Below are 19,086 nucleotides of genomic sequence, written 5' to 3'. Positions count from 1 at the left end.
CCCTTCATAATGAGCCTAGGTTCCATCCGGGTGGCCTGCCCGCCAATTCAGGAACTGTTTGATGGTTTCACGCTCTGAGTAGCTTGTTTTTTTGTTTTTTTCTAGTGGTTCACCAATTACTGATGATAATTTTGATAATCGATTCACAGTTAAATATTTTGTGTTTTGGACTGTTTTTTGAACAAGACAAGCAAATTAAAGGGGGTTCTGGGAAATTGTGATGTGTACTCAGAATGTAATTTTCTTGCATTTTATAGACTGAACAATTAATAGATTAGACAAAATTATCAAAAAGATTGTTTGAGGAACAAAATAATGTTTAGCTCCATCTCTAAAAGTCTTACTGTGTCTAAACACTGCTTTCACCTGCGGATGAAGTCAAGTAGAACATATTTCACACATCCATGCATGACCACAAATTGGTCCAGACTATTTATTTATAGATTTTTTTTGAAGTGCACCTGTGTTTTCTGACCAATTAAAAAAGACCAAAGCATTTTTCCCTTTACTTTGACAACCGAGCTGGTGGCTTTAAAAGCCTGTGGTTTGTGTGATAATGGCAAAATAGTGAATGTTACCATTAGAGGCCAGACAGGGTTGGGTCACCTTCACAGGCTAAGAGCTGGGCTGTTGTTGTCCTCCATCAGCTGAAGAATCCCCCTTGCTGCTCTGGCACTGCTGCCCATTATTTCTGGCTATCTGGATGACCTGTGGCTGCTGTGTCATTTTCACAGCACAGGGCTAATTGCACCAAATGGTGGCAGATTTTGAGGGAATGGATGAAATAGGCAGTCCATGCTGACTACCTGGTGCTAACCATTAGCTGTAATTTAGTTTATAGCTGCAAAGATTCTCCAGGAGTTGATGTATTAACACATATACAGTAAGCCTGTGGTGATGTAACAGAGCAATCATTTGTCTGGTGTCTGTGCATTTCTTCTCCAGTTTCCTCCTGACAGCATGTAGCAAAGCTGGAGGTTAATATCTTAATATCTTTTAGTTTTCTATTTCTTTTTTTTTCTAATGTATGACATTGTTTCCTTGCTGCAGCTGGCTGTACCTTTGATGAAGACTCAGACCCTGGCTTGTGTGAGTACCGACAGGGCCAAGATGACGATTTTGACTGGCAGCTGATCAGGACCTACAATTGGCCACACCCAACCCCGGATCTTCTACGAGGTAGAAACACATAGCTCAGGCTTCTGATGAACCACAACGCATCGCCTAGGTTTTCTTGTATTATAAAGTCCAGCTCCAGACTGAGTACAATGTAAAACATCATACAGTAATTGACTAGAATCAGCTAATATTTTGTCATTAACTCAACATAAATATTTAGGTTTTATTAATTTCAAGTTAGGTGTCTGGACCTTGGATTGATGTGATTGACTGCGGTGCATAATGCACACCTGCTGCAGTGGAGCAGTTCACGCCAGTACTGTTTTTGGACTGTGACCATGCATGAAAAGCAACAGGTGGAAATGAACATCTGCTCTAAATTGTCTATTTCAGGCACTTTGAATAAGTATCATAAACACGGTTTTAAAGTGAGTACTGGGCAGATGAAAGCAGCATGATGTGAATGTTTTTGTGGCTGGAGGAAAGCAGCACAACAGCAATGCACATGTGTACAGGGTGGATCCATCATCACACATTATCAGTGAATGTGCTGCTGACTACTGAAGGCCAGGTAAGGCAGGTTTATTGGTATAGCACCTTTCAACAAGAAAACAACTCAAAGTGCTTTACATAAGGCATGAAAGACATTAAGACAAGATGTAAAAGGAACACAAGACAATATAAAAAGACATTTAAGTAAGATACAAGACAAAGATAAAAACAAGCTGAAGTAGAATAAACCAGATATAACCGGAGAGTAATCATTTCAGTGCAGTGACAGTGCAGGGCAAAGTATGAATGAATAGTCCCGAATGTAATTTAATAAAAGGTCTCTAGCCTTGATTTAAAAGAACTGAGAGCTGGATCAGACCTAAGTCTTCTTTCAGTGTGTTCCAAAAACTAGATCTTTCTTCTCCATGTTGATTTTTGACCCTCGGGACAGTAAGCAGACCTGTCCCTGACCATCTGAGAGGTCTGCACGGCTCACAGTGTAGCAGCACATCAGAAATGCACTGAAACCATTCAGAGCTTAAGAAACCAGGAGAAGTCTTTTAAAATGGCCACTCACAGGGGTTCCTGATAATAGCAGCAAACTCCCAACCATGATGTGTTTAAAGTTCATTAAAAATGCCTCTCTTACTGTCCAGCCACCGCAGTCCTCATGACAGAAGGGAGGAGTTCATAAAAATGTTGAAAAATTGAAAAATGGATGATTTTCAGTAAAAATCCTTTTTATTTACACTCAATATTTTCCTAAAAATGAGCCTAGAATTGAATATCAGTAGAAGACAGATCAATAAAGCTCTATCAGTAAAGGTCCAAATACTAAATAAACATAACATGAATTCCTGATAGAAGTGTGCACTGTTATCCCTATTTGAATGATTTTGCGTCTCACTCCTCTCTGTAACAGCAGCCTTTTTCCCAGCCTTGGAGTGTAGCAGCTGTTAACTTTTTTGCCTTTTAACATACAAACTTGCCATGTTATGCCTTATGTTCTCACACATATTGAGCCCTTAGACTTGTGAGTCATGGTTTGAAGAATATGTGCTAACTGAATTGGAAATGTTACCAAGAGAACAAGTGTAGGTAGCGGAACCACCGAGATGCCACTTTTAAGAGAAAGTTTACTCGCATTTAATAAGCCAGTCTGATGGCCAGACAGTCATCAACCCACGGTCTTAGTTTTGCAGTCGGTCCCTGCAGCAGGTATTTAGGAATATATATATTTTGTAGAAACAAACATGAACCAGAGAAGCTCCAAGTGCCTGAAGATATTTACTGTATAGCCCAGAAATGAATTATAAACAACCACTGTTTTCGTACAGGAGCACATCACAGAATAACTCAACCGTCTTCTATAAAGCGGGCTTGCCACAGCTTTTTATGTGCTGTACTGTTTTCAGATGGTTTATTATGAGAGCTCTGTGAATGTTCCGAATAAAATAATGACACATTTAATGAAACGAATTTCATGCAAAGTGACTGGGACTGTTTGTGCTGAATTCTGTCAATTATCAGAGGAAAACTGCAAGTCCAAACATCAAGTCTTAATGAGCTGAAGAGCAATCCAGGCAGGATAATTGCATGGTTTTGAATGGGGAAGGTCCAAAGAGAAGGAGCTACTTTATTATCAGTGCCAGTGCTGTGAAAGGTACTTTCAAAAGTTAGGTGTTTTTGACAAAGTTTCAAAAGCCTGGTAAAAACATCTAAACCTCTGATATATGGGTGTTTTTTAATGGGAGTATAATTCTTGGTCATGATTTCTCTTTTTCATTTGGACTACATACGGTATACCAGAAAATGTGAATGAATTAATCCCATGTTCAAATTTTTATTTTTACTGAAGTGGTATCACAGTTAACAAAACTACCATCTTTGCCATTTTGACTGTGCTCAAAGTTAGTTTTTCATTGACAGCAATAAGTCATAGAAGACTGAGAACTTTTCAGAACTGTCCACTGGCCCCTGTGAAGATGTAGAAACTTCGATCAAGATTTATTCAGATTCTGTTTCGACCAAGCGGGATTGTTTGCAGTCCGCCTCCCCCTCACCAATGCATCTCGGATATATCTCAAGACATGCCCTTTTGATCGGATTTTGCCTCCCGACTCACTTTTGATTTCTAACTCTAACTGCTGCTAAACAGAGAAGAAACAGACATTTACTTGGCCATGCAGCTGGAGAGGAGAGTGATGGTGACTGTTGGATACGTTGCCTCAGGGAGGCTACAAACTTCATCACCTTGTGCCGAGTTATTTGGCAAATAAACTGTGCTTTGGGTCTTTGTCTATACGCACAATACAAAGTTGACTATATGGTCCTTCAGTGCAGACAGGGATGCATTTACTATGTCCCCTCCAAATGTGGCGAGAACAGTCAAGACCAATTGATACCTATAGTTTGGCTGCTTTCACACTTTTATTGTCCGCTGTATACTTGTGAAAGAATCACCCAAGATACCTTTAGGTGCAAGCAATGAAATAGTTTATAGATATGCAACAGAACCTTGGATTGCTTAGACAATGGAGCCTGATTCTGTCTGTCTCTCTAAACTCAAAGCTGAAGGTGACTCAACTCAAAGTTGAACAACTAGTGTTTGAGAAAACTTTTTAAAGCTGCACTAATCAATATTTTTACATTAACGATGGATCAAGTGACTTTGTGTATTCTAAAAATGATAACCCAACTCTGCAGATCCCCTGAGCTCTACAGATGTATTTAGCCTGTTTTAGCTAATTGTTTTAATTTCGGAACTAGCTTGTGAACATAGTGAACTTAGCTGCTCCAGAAAATGAAAAATTATGGGTAGATCCATTAATCTGCTTTCTCAAATAGTCGATAAGTCGTTTTTTTTGTACAGTGTCATAAAGTAGTTATGTTATTTTAATTCGGCTATCAGATTTTCAGTGTGCTATCATATATGACAAAGAAAAGCAGCAAATGCACATATTTTAGAAGCTGAAGTCATTGAAAAAAGACTCCAAGCACAGTAATTTTTGATCAAAATAATTCATTTTCCACCAACCAACTAATCGTTTCAGCTTTTGGAAGCATCAGTACCATGATGGCACAAATGCTAAACAGAAGATCACCCTGGTAAAAACATAGAGGAAGCTGAAGAACAATGAATACACATTCACATTGCTGACGTGTGGTAAAGTCTCTCACTGATGTGCCTTGGAGAAAGTGTGAACACACTTTATTTCCACTCTGGTTAAATGTTAATGGATGGTGAAATGAACTTACAGCCGGCGCCTGTGTACTCACCAGGTCTCCTCAGTGATTTATGCCAAACAATCTTATTACCTTGTAGCCTGTTCCAATCGTCACCATACTGACAGCTTGTTTTCCCATGCTCAGTCTCTTGCTGCTTTTCTATTTGAGTTTGTCATGCATCTACACAGGTGGCTTGCTTCCAATCTGCACTGACTTTTTACATATATGTCTATTTAAAGCGGTCTGCGTACATCTGAGAGGAGACATCCAAGCTAGTTATAGGCTGCTGGCTTGGGTAAATTGTGGCAATTTGAGGAAGGAGCTGACAGATGCCCAGATTTCATAATTCATTCACAGTTATCAAGTGCTTGTTCCGCTGTTCCAGGCACAGCTCCCCAGAGGCAGGCTGGGTATGTTCAGGAACTCCCTGGGATTGGTGGAGTCTAGCATGGGTCATTGCTGATTACACTTCTTGGTGTCCCTCAGGGGCCGGCAGTACCACAAAGCCGCTTTTCATCTTCTTTTCATCCATTAGAGAAGGTCAGTTTCAGCCGGGATGAGCACATGCTCGGGTGACTTGGATGTCTCTCTCAGATGCTGCCGGATAAGAGATGGAGATTTGATACATAGCTGTGTGAGATCTCATCATCAGAGGAACCTGTTGTGAGCCCACTTATAGGGGTCCTACATAAACCATAGCCTGTGTTAAGCACTACTAGCAAGTACTACATTCACATTTTCCATCCATCCATCCATTTTCTATGCCGCTTATCCCTTTCGGGGTCGCGGGGGGGCCGGAGCCTATCTCGGCTGTCAACAGGCAAGAGGCGGGGTACACGGACCAGCTGGCAACCTGGACCGGTCGCCAGCTGATTGCAGGGCACATACACACAACCATTCACACTCACACCTACTGTAGGGGCAATTTAGAGTCACCAATCAACCTAATGAGCATGTTTTTGGTCTGTGGGAGGAAGCCGGAGTACCCGGAGAGAACCCACGCATGCACGGGAAGAACATGCAAACTTCACACAGAAAGGCCCGACCTGGGAATCGAACCTGCGACCTTCTTGCTGTGAGGCGCCGTGCAGCCGTTCACATTTTCCCCTTCATAAATCTTTGGCATCACCAGCCATTGTCAGAATATTAATTCTAACCCTTGTTTAGTCAGTGGTCTGTTATTTAGTAGAAAATGGTACAGTGTGTTAATTTATTCCATCATTCCTGGAAAAATAACACTGTGAATTACAGTTAAAAGCAGCAGGCCTATAGAAACACTATAATCTCATTCCAACCCTAAGAGATAAATTTAAGGTTGAATTATCAGAAGCAAAGCTATTCACAGAAACAAAGCTCTTTCTAACCAATCATATCGCAGCCTACCCTTCATGACAGAAACAGCAGGGTTGGCTGAGTCAGCTGAACACACCACATTCTGTGTTTTTGTTTAAAAAGTCAGATTAAGACAGGAGAGGCAAACTGTTTACAGGCTGCTTTATGATTCTAGTGTACTTTTCACTCCCTTTAATTTATAGCTGTAGATACAGGTTGCAAATTACAAATTAAGATTTTACACACAAAACAAATTATGATCTTAAAAAGATATGATGACTTGTTACAGATTAAATTTCCCAATAGTATATTAAAAAATAAATTTAAAATTAGATTACTAGAGCAGCGGTCCCCAACCACGGGCCACGGACCGGTACCGGTCCATGGGCCACTTGGTGCCGGGCCGCACAGAGACTGAACAAAAAATATTTTATTGATCTTCAGAGTCTGAAAGAAGTTTTATTTTGAAAACCAGGTGCATCCGCCTGTGCCTCTGTACACATGTCAAACCACTCGTCTCGGTCATGTGATGCGGTAGTAAAAAAGTAAGCCCACAAGCAAGAGAGCTTAAAAAAGGCGTAAAAAAGGTTGGGGACTGCTGTGCTAGAGTAAGACCCACTGGTATAAGCAGCACCTGTAACGTCAGTACCTGCTTTTCCAGTGTTAATAGAGACACCACACTTGCTTTCACTTATTTAACTGGAAAAAATAAATACATAAATGAGTAAAAATCATCGTGTTGATATCCATGGGATTGAGATTATAACAGAAGAATATGATTGATCCAGGAACATTTACACAAACATAACTAAGATTACTCATATTTTTGTAATCCTTATATAGATTATTGGTTTGTAGCTCATATCTACTGTTTGAATCTACTGCACTAAAGGAAATTTTAAGCTTAAAGCAGAAATAGTGACAGTGACCGTGGTGACATTTTTGACCATTTCCAGTATTCATTATGGGGTTGGAATTCTCATCTGTACTGTGTTAATATAATATTAAGATGGAAGCGGTTAGATATAACCTGCTTGTTGTCTGCTTCTTTATTTAACATTGCTTCTATATGTAATGTAGGGAAGTATAATTGATTTGCTGTCAAGTTGTGAGCGAACACCCTCTCTTTGTGGAAATGTTACTTCATTCATCTCAAGTGTGAAGTCAGCTTTATGAGTTATGTTTTCAGACAGCAGTGAAAACAGGTGTGTCTTTTCAGTCCTCTGCTTCGTCCTGCAGCTCAGGAAGAATATGCAAGGTCAGAGATTTCCAAGAGGACCTCTGAAGTAACTTGTATGTTTTACCTCAAGTTTTTCCAAGGGCTTTAAATTCTCTCAGAGACACTAAAGAGACTGCAACTTAGTTTATTGGGCGCTAGCAGCTCAATAGTATTGATTTGTGCTCACCAGCCAGAGGAATACCAATGACATGAAACAATGGAACATGTTATGCCCTTCAGCTTTGCAGTTTTTATGTTTTGGGTGTGTTTCTTGCATGTTTCTCCCAAATATCTCAGCCAGACTTGTCAGTATTGTAATACAGGATGTGAGCTGCCAAGGCTCAGTGTCTGCAGCTATGTGGGAAGGCAGACGCGATTGCTGTGCGTGATAGACAGTGTTTCTGCTGTTCTTTTAATAGTAAAATTGAACAGGTTTCTGCAGTGCTGGATGATACAAAGCAGATTCAGAGGGGCTTGACGGAGATTTTATTGGAGTTGAATTAAATTGAACCCACGGAGGGCACTGCGATGGACTATGTTTAAGTCGATATCACCACAGGGTCCCTTTGAGAACTGACAGCATCTAGAAAGGTTGGTCCAAATTAAATTCTCAAATTGTCCTGCATAGAAATATATCTTTACGTGTTTCTTTGCACTGAAACCCATCAGCAATTGATGGATTTTATGCATTATCTGCCTCACATTTGTATCTTGTTTTCTAAATAAAAAGTGGTTGTCAATTAATCTCATCACCATGTAATCAAGCACACACAGTCAACACACAGGCCGTGATTTAATTTGTCCTTAATTACCTAATTTTATTCAGTCATTTTAAGGTTGAGAAAGTGAAGCCACAGCTGTAAATCAAAACAAAACATGGACCACTGCTCCACATGAATGTCATAAGAGGCCAGTGGAAAATGAGGATAATTGTGGAGGAATCCTTTAAAAGGCGCCACATCAATTGAGTGTTTTGCAGATTGCTGAATCGTTAAATGTATAACAGCTTTCACAATAAATAAGAAAAATGATGTATTTATGTATTTGCCATGTGCACTCTCTTCAAAATTCTAGTATTGAGAAAAATAAACCTTTCATGAACCTTCACATTCCAGAAAACACAGCAGCGGCACTATCATCAGTGCAAAGAGATGATGTCTGCTTTTAGATTTCTTCAAACACTCAACCCTGCCAACTCAAACAGAGACAGAATGCAAATATCATGTGGCTCACAGAGAAAAAGTCCTCATCAATGGCAGCTTTGCTTTAGCATAAATCACCTTTGAGCTGTGAATGCTTCTGCAGCTCTGGTCCAACATGCACAGACCTTGGCAAAGTTCAGGAAAGCTAAGCAGACTTCTGAGGTTCTTCTGCCTTTAAACTTTCCTCTTGGAGTTTGAACATGATGCTCATTTGCTGAACAGAACTTCAAACCGTTCATGGTTTCCTTGCCTCCACCCTCTGCCCTCTCACCTGTCCCCGCTCTGCTGGGTTTTTTTTTCCTGAACACTACTTGCTTTGATGATCCAGGGCCCAGAGTAGAAAAACTAACTAGAGGAGGCTGAATGACTCTTTGCATTTAAATGGCACATTAACAGGGAGCAGTTTCTCTTGATTGCATGACTTCTTTGGATTTTTCAGCATTGGAGAGCCTGATGTTGTAGAGGTACAGTGTGGTCTATGTACTGCTGAAGGTCTTTTTCATAAATGTTTCCTATATGAAATATGGACATCAGCATGTGTTAGCAGCACTTCAGAATCTTTTTTGGCAGGAGATCGAGGTGGATGAATGAACAAAGCATGTGATTTGGTGTGAGAAAGGGGATTTTTGTCCATCTGTTGTTTTTTTTTATGAGCAGTCAACACTTGAGTTACTTCTTTTTTTGGATAAAAACTTTGAGTTCTTTTATCCATAATTACAAGTTTCTCTATAATGAACCAACTACTGCTGCGGACAGTGCCTTCTGGACAGCACGGGAAAGACAGAACCGGCAGTCCAACAGAATGTCAACATGGCAAGTCCAAACGCCGATGATGATATGTTGCTATGATAGTGTCATATTGTTTATTGTATAATTAAATGAATTCTAAGTCATTGTTAGCAATTATTAGCTTTTGTCCATGTCGCTCATCATGTGTGAGGGAACTACATAACATCTGGTTGTAAATTCTGTTGCGAAGGACAGTGAAAACTTGACGTCTACTGTGACTGTTGTTGGTATTCTCTGCCAGTCTCATCTAATTTTACATTCCTGCTCCCATCCACTAAAATCATATCCAGTTTGCTGTCTATGTCTGCCGGAAGTCAGGTGAATGTAGCATATTTACAACCAGAAATCCAAGCCTTGCAGTTAACTGCTTTCTTGTTAGATGAGAATATTGATACCACTCTCATGTTTATGTGCTGTACAGTGCAAAAAGAATGGGAGCAGGGGGAAACGGCTAGCACGAGTCTCTCTGCAGACTTCAAAAATCTACCTTCCAAATGAGTATTAGTATGCTGAATCACACATAAGACCTACACAAATGTACTGTATGAAATGCAAGAACAACATTTTTTGGATTTTTAGTTAGCCCCAGTTAATGTAGCAATTAGTCATTTAGAGGTGCAGGGAGGCAGTTTCCTCAACTTTGCATAGAGCTAGGCGAACTGTTTCCGGTGTATGCTAAGCTAAGCTATTCCTTTAAACCAGTAGTTTTTAGCAGAAAGCTAACCTGGCTGTAATCGTAGTAATAGAAGTGGTCATCTTATCAATCTTTTCCATAAATGTTTGTTTACATTTTTGGAGGGCAGGCTATCTGCCTCTCACCTATAGAGAGACCAGAGCTGAAAATGCTTTCATGAAAGTGGCTTTGGAAGGCAACAATGAACAACATTATGTCATTTAGCTTGGAGGATTCTTGGTGATGTTACCATTAATCTTTGCGTCCTGCTACCTGTGTAGAGCTCTGGTCAAACTGGTGGGTCCAGCTTGCACTACAAAGCCTTGGTTTCTTGGCTTTGGCAATAACTGAGCTTAACAACACAAGGCAATATTACATAATGACTGTAGAACGATTTCTTTAGTCAATACAGATTTGTTGCTTCCTCTTCGAAATAACATTTCACCGTGTTTAGAACAGCAAATGATGCTTATCAGAAGTGGATGGCTGCATAACATTAAATGGTGTCACAGACAGCAGCAGCATGGAGCAGCTTCCTCTAGTGGAAAATGTCTCTGACAATTCAGTATAATGCTTTGAATGTGGACTCCTTTTTTTCTTCTAGAAACAGTGACATATGTCATTGCGATTCCTCTGAGGTTCTAGAATCACTTCTTTTATCAGACTCAGGGGAAAGTTAAGGGGAGGACATAAACCATATGTGTATCTTGGGTGAGACTGACGGAGCCAGCTAAATACCACGGGCAGAAAAATGAAAAGAGGATGAAAAAATATATATTGAAGGAGAAAAGGCGATATGTTGTGGGGAGATTCAGGACTGATAGGCTGAAGGCGAGTGATAGAGCTTTTTTTTTTATCAACGTAGCCAGAATTTTCCATGTGGAACTATTACCTGCCTGTTGCTTTCTTATCCTCTTGTGGCATGTTGAGTGATAAAGGCTCAGGACAAACTGTGGAATTGCACTTTGCGGTAGAAGGAAGCTGATGATAACGAAGCCATCCAAAACTCCTGTCCTCTGTCGCTGAGGCTCGACCCTGAGCACCGCACACTGTGCACATCAAATGTCCTCAAGCAGTAAATGCACATTTTTATCCACGTGAATCAGCCTCATGGGTGTGATGCTATAGGAACAATGCTGCCAGCACACGTTGATTGGCTTATTATGCAGAGACAGACAGAGATGTGATTACATGGGCCCCATCTGATTCACTATTGTCTTTGGGGAACTGCTGCTGACCGTGATGATCAGTTGATTCAACAGGCAAGATTTTTCAGTAGCGCATAACACCACTACATGCTTGAAACATTATAATCGAAGTGGAGAAGGTAATCATCTGTGAGCTTCAGTTAGGGAATTATAAGCATTGAATCATTTTCCCTGTGTGTGCCACCTTTTCTAAATATGTCCACCTCATGGGGAAGAGCACGCTGTAATGCCAGAATAACAGGTTGATTTTATTCTGAATCCTAAGTAGATGGACTGCATGTGACACCTTTTAGCTGCTCTGTCTGATTTCGACCAACCCTAACTGTGTGCTCATCGATTTTGTTTTTCATTTTTCTATGCAGAACCATGTCGTGTTCAATCACGGCCATGGGTTGGTGTTTTAAATACAGGTGCCCATTTTTGTCTTCACATCCACAGGGGACGACTCTGTCTCAGCAGAAGGTATGACAATGATGTGACCGTCCCTCTGTAATTAGCAGGACTTCAATGACAGGCCGGTAAATAGAGGCTGGTGTGAAGCTGGTCAGCAGTATTTTGCCAGTGACAGGACTCACTCCACTCTCACCCATCTGGCTCACCTTGGTAAAATGGACCCTGGTGACATATTGACACTCTTTGTGTAGTGTCCATACTCTGAAGTGTCAGGGTGTTAGGGGGCAGGCTTTCAGAGAGGTTGTCGAAGAAGAAAGCTCTTTTGAGGCAAGGATATAAAGAGTATTGATTTGAGTCACAAAATATAAATCATAGCTGACCCACAAGTCAAAGTGAGCATTAAGTGAACAAGCATCAAGACTGGACTCACCTTAAGGGTGAGTGTGATGATACATACGGATAGATTTTGGCTACCATTTATACCTGGTGTCTATTCCTTTTGATGTCTCTGCATTCAGGATGATCCAAATCACTCAACCCTTCATCACCTAATGTGCTAAGTTTGGTTTAAAACAGCTGTTTTTGGCTTTTGTTAGTTACCTTTTTTCACTTTATTTTATTTTATTATTTTGTTTGTTTACTGGCTAACTCACCTGCTGACTTTACATTAGTCCATATGGTTAGTGGTTAATATGGCTGATTTATTTTTCATTTTGCATTTTTATCATTGATTAAATATTCAGTTCACAGTCAAAACTTGGCCTAAAAATTCTGTTGAACTACACACTTAGGATTGACCTCCAGTACTAATAGCAGTGCACAAACTGTTTTCCATGAGATAAAAACCTCCATAATGGCTGCCAGCATGTACATTAATGTTACTTAAAACCTTCCCCCCATGTCCTCAAAAAACTCTCATTTTCGTTTCAGTTTTGGTGCCTGCAAATGTGGCTCGAGTCCTATACTAACAAGGGGGTCAATCGCAGTGCCCTCTCTAAGCTCTCTCCAGTTTATGAAAGGCATTTAGAGTGGATTTGCATTATTTATTAGCTTTGTCTATGCCCCTCAATGTTTGCTTGAGCTTTTAATACCTGGTATTAGCAGCACGTTGCACCGCAAGCGACTCTTCCTACAAACAGGTCCCACTGCTCCAAAACGGCCTCTGCTCTGTCGTACTACCACCGATTATTATAAGGCTGCTCATACTCCCTGTTTACTTCTCCCTCTGACTACTTTATCTCTCTTATAATATATCAGTTCACACTGTGTATATATACCCACAGACACATGACAATTCTCCCTCTGACTATTTGTAGTCCCTGTTGCTATTTTGCAATTGTAAACAGCCTAGAAAGCCATACCAAAATATATTTAAACCAGCAGTACAGGCTAAGAATAAATAAAAACAGATGTGTATGTGAATCCAAATAGGCCCGTACAATGGAAATATATATTATTCGCCATTGATCTAAAAATACACGATGTGAGCTTGAAGAAAGGGTTGATGTCCTCCACAGATATGTTTTGACATTCTGCATCACTCCAGGTGTATTTATGGTAACATTGTCCTGGAGAATGCAATATAAGTGCAAATAGATGTGGCATAAGTCAACAGTTGTGCATGAGGACTATGAGTAAGAGTGCCTCGCTCTGCTTATGCTTTGAGTTTACAGCACACTGTGGCTAATAGCTGATATTCTGATTAAGGTCTTCTTTAGGTTAAGCTGCTTACTTGCATGCATTTTCATATCCTGACCACAAATATCCATGCATACCTGAATTAATAAAATAATTCAAACATCACTTAAGATATGCTACTTACGAAGGCAACACAAAACATGATAAGGTGTGTTAGTATTTGAGCTCTTATACAGTATTTAGGTTTGTAATAACTGGGATTAAGGCAACACTGAGAGTTAGAATTTGCATATTTTGAGCTCATACATTTGACTTTTTAGTATCAACTGTTCTAAATTTTTAAATATTTGTTGTGGGGAATTGGTTTGTAGTGGGATCTCATAGATGGAATGAGGTAGGCCTGATCCTCCCCATCCATCATTTCTGTTCCACTTTGATCTTAATAAATGTATTTTTAAATATTCATACTTAAATTCCCTGAATAATAATTCAATATGCTTTCATGTTCTGATTTTTAGTTAAATTGCAGGGAGTATTTTCATGAATGGCACCTCTACAGCAATAATTGGTTATCAGAGGCATCATTTTGTTTCTTACACCCGTCCACTCAAAGACTGATCCCTGTTTTTTATCTCAACTCTTCCTCTTTCACCTCGTCTTCCTCCTGCATTTTTCCATCCATTGTTTCTAATGTCTCTTTTTCCCCTTCTCTCGCTTTCCTCCCTTCCCTCAGGTGCTGACAGACTATCTTTAGGAAATATTTCCATATCCCCTCGCTGCCTCGCTGTCTCATGTTGAGTGTAATTGATATATTATATATTATGGGTTCCAGAGTTTGGATGAGTCATTTGCATATAATGGGCTGATAACTGATGTAATAATGAAAGCCTAGAGCCGTGCACAGGAAGGATGAGGCTTGTGAGACTAATGACCATTTAAATAATGCACAATAAGTGATATTTTCCAGCCAGATCAAAACCTCTGGAGTTCTGTAGAGAGCAAAAGGAGAATACAGAGGATATCCACAAGTTGACTGAACTGCGGAACAAAGTCAAAATCCTTCAAAGAACTCTGCCGACTCCTTACAGGTACCTGCTTTACCCAGCATTTGCTGAGGCCACAGGATCTCTGACGCCTGAAATACTGAACCCAAACATTTTAAAACTGCCCAAACTGAGTGAGTTACTTTTATATACCCAAAGGTCTCAGGAAGAATTCAGTCACTAATGGAAATTTGTGCTCCCTGTGAACCTAAACATGTCTGAAGCTGCAAGAAGTGATTTGATGACTGAGGCAAACCCTTGAGTGCATTACTGGTGCTATTTTCCGCCTACATCAGCTGTCACTCATACTGCTACTTGAAACTATGTTTGTGTTTGCTGCCAGTTTCTCTTTTAATTACAACTAAAAATCATCATTTTATGCAACTCAACATGTTTTGATTTCAGTGAGTTTGCCAGATTCTAACTAAGCAGTGGTGTCTCGTGCTCAGTCACCCACTGTTCATGTCACACTGTGTGTTTGTAAGTGAAATTTAATTAGACAAAACAAATCTAGGGAATACTTGCACAGTAACTGCACTGGGGTACTGTGGCATTTAAAAGTCAGCTTTTAGCACTGCTAGGGTGAGTTTTGTCACAAAGCACATGGGCTAATAACCACCAACCTTCCCATAATGGTGAAGCAGCTATGTCTGGAGGGTGAGCGTGTGCGTGATGTTAAAGTTGATACTCTGTCTGGTAATTAAACAGACGTACTTATGTCACTGAAGAGGAGCTTTCCTTCACCCTGATTCAGTCAACACACTGCGTGAGCCAGACGCCTCTGGGCCTGTGGGCTCCGCAGCATGGCTTCACTTTAGCTGAGCGCTGCATTCCTCTCACGTCACTCAGGGGTAGTCCCTGTTTTTGGGGTTTAGCTTAGGGTCAGGGTTAGCGTCAGTGTCAGGATTAGGGTTAAGGTTAGGGTTAGCTTCCCTGTGTCTAATATCTGACTATGAGTCCTTGAGTTATTCATATGGGCCCTTTCTTTATCTATGTGGGAAGCTTTTCCACTTTCCCTGCCCTGGTGAGTGTGAGGGCTTTTCCTACCCTTTTCTCAATCTCGGCCATTCAGCCCCTTCTGTTTATATCATCTTTTGCCATGCTCCTCAGTTCTTTTTGTCTTGGGCCCCCAGTGGGCTTCTCTTGAAAATGCGCTGGTTCATACTGCGTGGGTAATGATGGCTGAGAAGGCCATCTCACGGCTTTCATGCATGGTGAACAAACTGAGTTGAAACAGTCGAAACAACATGCTAATTCGATTACTCATATCATTAGGAATTGTTGTGACATGCTGCTGGAAAGTCCACAAAATGTGATATAATAATAAATAATTGTCATCTTGTCTCTGTTGGTTTTTGGTCATACTTTCATACTTGACATGACCTACAGAAATCCTGTTTTAGCAATTGAGGCTAATAGAAGGAAGCTATATACCGCAGACACTATTCCAAACACACATAGCATAATGCTAATCTAAATGCTAAAATAAGACAAACTAGACCGTCTTCCTCATGTGCATTCTTGCACGTATTTGATTGGCCAGTGCAGTGATTCTCTGAATGACGTTCAGGGATGCTGGAAGTCAGTCGCAGTAGGAGTGCTTAGAGAATCAGTATATATAATGACATCATACCAAATGGTAGGCGATGTTCATGTTATTTGTATTATTTTCATTATTAATATTGTGATTGCTTTCATAATGCCTGGTTTTAGGGGGTGTTGCAGCCCCCTCAGCACCCATGCTTCCCATGTCAATGATGTTGTTACATTGTGCTGAGTGTGGGTCATTGAGTGTCTTTTGCCTCAGTCCTCTGCAGTGGAGCCCCACCACCGCCAACAGCAGCCATTACATCGACAGCCACCAAAATGTGGGAATGATTTATTGAGGTAAAAATCCAACACGTCAGGAGTCCAATTACTATGAAGCTGTTATTATTGTTGAGCTGAGAAATTTTCTCCCCTCTCCTGTCTTGCTTTTGTCTGAAGCAGCAAATGGAGAGAAAACTGTAATTAGCTTGTACACTTTGTCCAAAAAAATACATCAGGAGCAGACATGATATATTATTGGGTTATATCAGGACTGCAGGTTTTTAACTTGATTTGGCTGCGAGTTTTGGAAGTCCAGTGTGGATTGTTTCTTATTTAGGCTGCCATTAGCTGTTATCCTGGTCAGACCCAGAATCTTCAGCAGTGGTACAGTCCAGGTATCAAAGGTCTTCAGGTGATTTCGAAAACAGTTTACATCAAAAGGAACAGTATTGGCAGATACATAACCAAACCAATATATTGGTCAAATCCTACATTTTAATGCCTGGAACATTTTTCCTCCTCACAACACCTTCCTGATAGTGTGCTGTGTGTGATGAATCCCTCTGTGTGTGTTTCCCACTACTCCATTTCCTTTGAGCTCATGCGTTGTGTATCAGTTGCCCCTGTGGTTGCCTGACTCTCTTAATTCTCGTCTGCATCTGTGGCTCACGGCTCTCCTTGGCTGCAGGTTGTTGTTGTTGTTGCCTGTGCAGCGGCTGTCTTTTCCCTCCGAGCAGCAGATAAAATTCTGGTTGACACAGAGGGATGACACGGGAGGGTTATCGGCCTCAGAACAGGCAGCTCCGGCACACCACTTTTCCCCACGGTCGGCTTCCCCACACGCGTAATTGGCTTCTTCTTCTTCTTCTTCTTCTTCTTCTTCTTCTTCTTCTTCTTCTTCTTCTTCTTCTTCTTCTTCTTCTGCTGCTGCTGCTGCTTCTTCGTCTTCTTGCCTGCTGCCCACTGATGACTGCTTGTCACTATCTTTTTTCCTTTCATTCTCACTAGCTCTTTCTTGCTCATCTCAACTACGGTGAAATTGAAAGTTTGTAGGATTAAAATTTGAAATGGTGCTGCTAAACATCCTCTACACTCTGCTTGGCATTTGAGAGAGCCGAGCAACGTGGGAAATGAGGCTGGTGAAGATGATGATGTCAAAAGGAAATATTTCCACTCTCAGCCGCTCACATCCAAATATGAAAGGCCTGTCTGGGGATGGAAAGACATCATTTGGCTTCCTTTTAAACCTGTTGAAGTAGTGCTGGAGTGTAAGCTTTACTCTTGCCAACTGGTGACCTTTTACTTTTCTGTGTTGGGTTTGCTGTAAATTCTCAGATAGTCACCAGGGATTTTATTTTCCTCAGCTGCTCTCTTGCTGTATCATCTGCTTTCTATTTTATTTGGATGAAGATACTGTAAGCACTTAACACTTTTTTAACACACCTATATGTTTAATTGTAGTTTGTGTGATAAATTCATTTACATGAACATTTTCTTTTGCACTAATTCCAACAGTACAACTACAGAGTCATGTCATATTTTCTCTCTAATCTCAGTTCATTTTCTCCTGTAGAAGTATTGTTTTTATTCATTAGTTACCTCATGTCACCTCCATGTTTCAGCTTTTGTATCACTTCTATAAGCCACCGTTGATGCAACTCAGTACCTCCTTCAGATATGTTGAACAGTGAAAGCCTTGTAGCAGCTCAACAGACATACTCCTTTTGAATCATCCCTTGATGGAATTTATGGGTGAAATAAAAAGTGTAAACACAGTTGAGGTAAGCATTGTAATACTCCAAGGTTATTTTCAATACAGATATGGAGAATAAATTAGTATTTACTGGACAGTGGAAATATTAATCACATAAACCAATAACAAGTAAAAGACATATGGTGCGAGATGGGAAAACTTCTATATTGGCAGAGGGGCGGTAATAAACAGCTTGACATACTTTGGTGGAGGCTCTTGTTTTCTTCATTATTACTGATTTTGTTTTTTATTTAGTGTCAGGAATATTGCCGTTAAGCTGCTGTGAATGAAACTCAACACTTTCTGCTCAGATGTTCCACATTAAGAAGCCTTCCAGCAGCTCAAAGAACAAATGTCTGCGGGAAATGATGAGGTTTTTGGTGGTAACTTAACAAGGCTTGAAAGTCTAAAATTAATTATTGAATTAAAATAGAACTGTTAAAAAGAGTGTGTATGAGTATACTCAGTGAGTATGCTCATCATAAATGAACGGCTAATATTTGAATATCAGCCTTTGTTAGAGCACTTATGCCATATCCCATATTCATATATGTATGTATATATGTGTGTGTGTGTGTGTGTGTGTGTGTGTGTGTGTGTGTGTGTGTGTGTGTGTGTGTGTGTGTGTGTGTGTGTGTGTGCGCGCCTGTCTATTACATTTCAGCAACAACGCACCAGTAATCAAACATCAGCACAGTTAATAATAAAACATATAATAAACAACAATCTTTGTTACAAATAACGTATATGCCGTCACTAAATTTCCTTAAAAGTGGCTGAAAACCTTTCCAAATGTTTCACTTATGGACGGCATTCCTTCAGCTCTTTTCATTGTGAAAAGTTGCCAATTACTTGTGGTTCCTGTCTTTGTGCTTGTTTGTCTGCTTGTCTTTGAATTGCCACATACTGTAGTTCCCACAGTGCCTGTTAAAGTCAGGCAACTGAGAGGCTGCCCACCACTCAGAGCGATGCTGGGAGGTGCACCCATTGGTACCTCATGGTTCCTATGCTAAGCTTCAACTATTGGGGGGGGAGGTTGTCTTGGCTTCCCCGTGGCGCAACTTTATGCTGAGATGAACTGACATGCTCTCCTGAAGCAGCCGTTGACAGAAGAGAGAGAGAAAGTGAGGGAATCTTCACTTGGCAGGGCTAATCCAGACTTCAGGATGTGCTGTTCCAGGCTGCTAT

General features: G+C 40.5%; 1 protein-coding gene across 4 annotated transcripts in view; it reads left to right on the top strand.

The window, feature by feature from the left end:
* Positions 1-19,086, top strand: part of ptprua (protein tyrosine phosphatase receptor type Ua) — a 180,541-nt gene that overhangs the window by 53,760 nt on the left and 107,695 nt on the right. For all 4 annotated transcript variants that reach the window (XM_070984234.1, XM_070984237.1, XM_070984236.1 and 1 more), the window contains exon 2: positions 1,051-1,179. In XM_070984234.1, coding sequence (XP_070840335.1) covers positions 1,051-1,179 — 129 coding nt within the window. The remainder of the gene's footprint in view (positions 1-1,050; positions 1,180-19,086) is intronic.

This window comes from Chaetodon trifascialis, chromosome 17 (assembly GCF_039877785.1).
Source record: "Chaetodon trifascialis isolate fChaTrf1 chromosome 17, fChaTrf1.hap1, whole genome shotgun sequence".
Lineage (NCBI taxonomy): Eukaryota > Metazoa > Chordata > Actinopteri > Chaetodontiformes > Chaetodontidae > Chaetodon > Chaetodon trifascialis.
The sequence above is the reverse complement of the archived record's forward strand: the minus strand, read 5'-3'. Positions and strand labels throughout refer to the sequence as shown.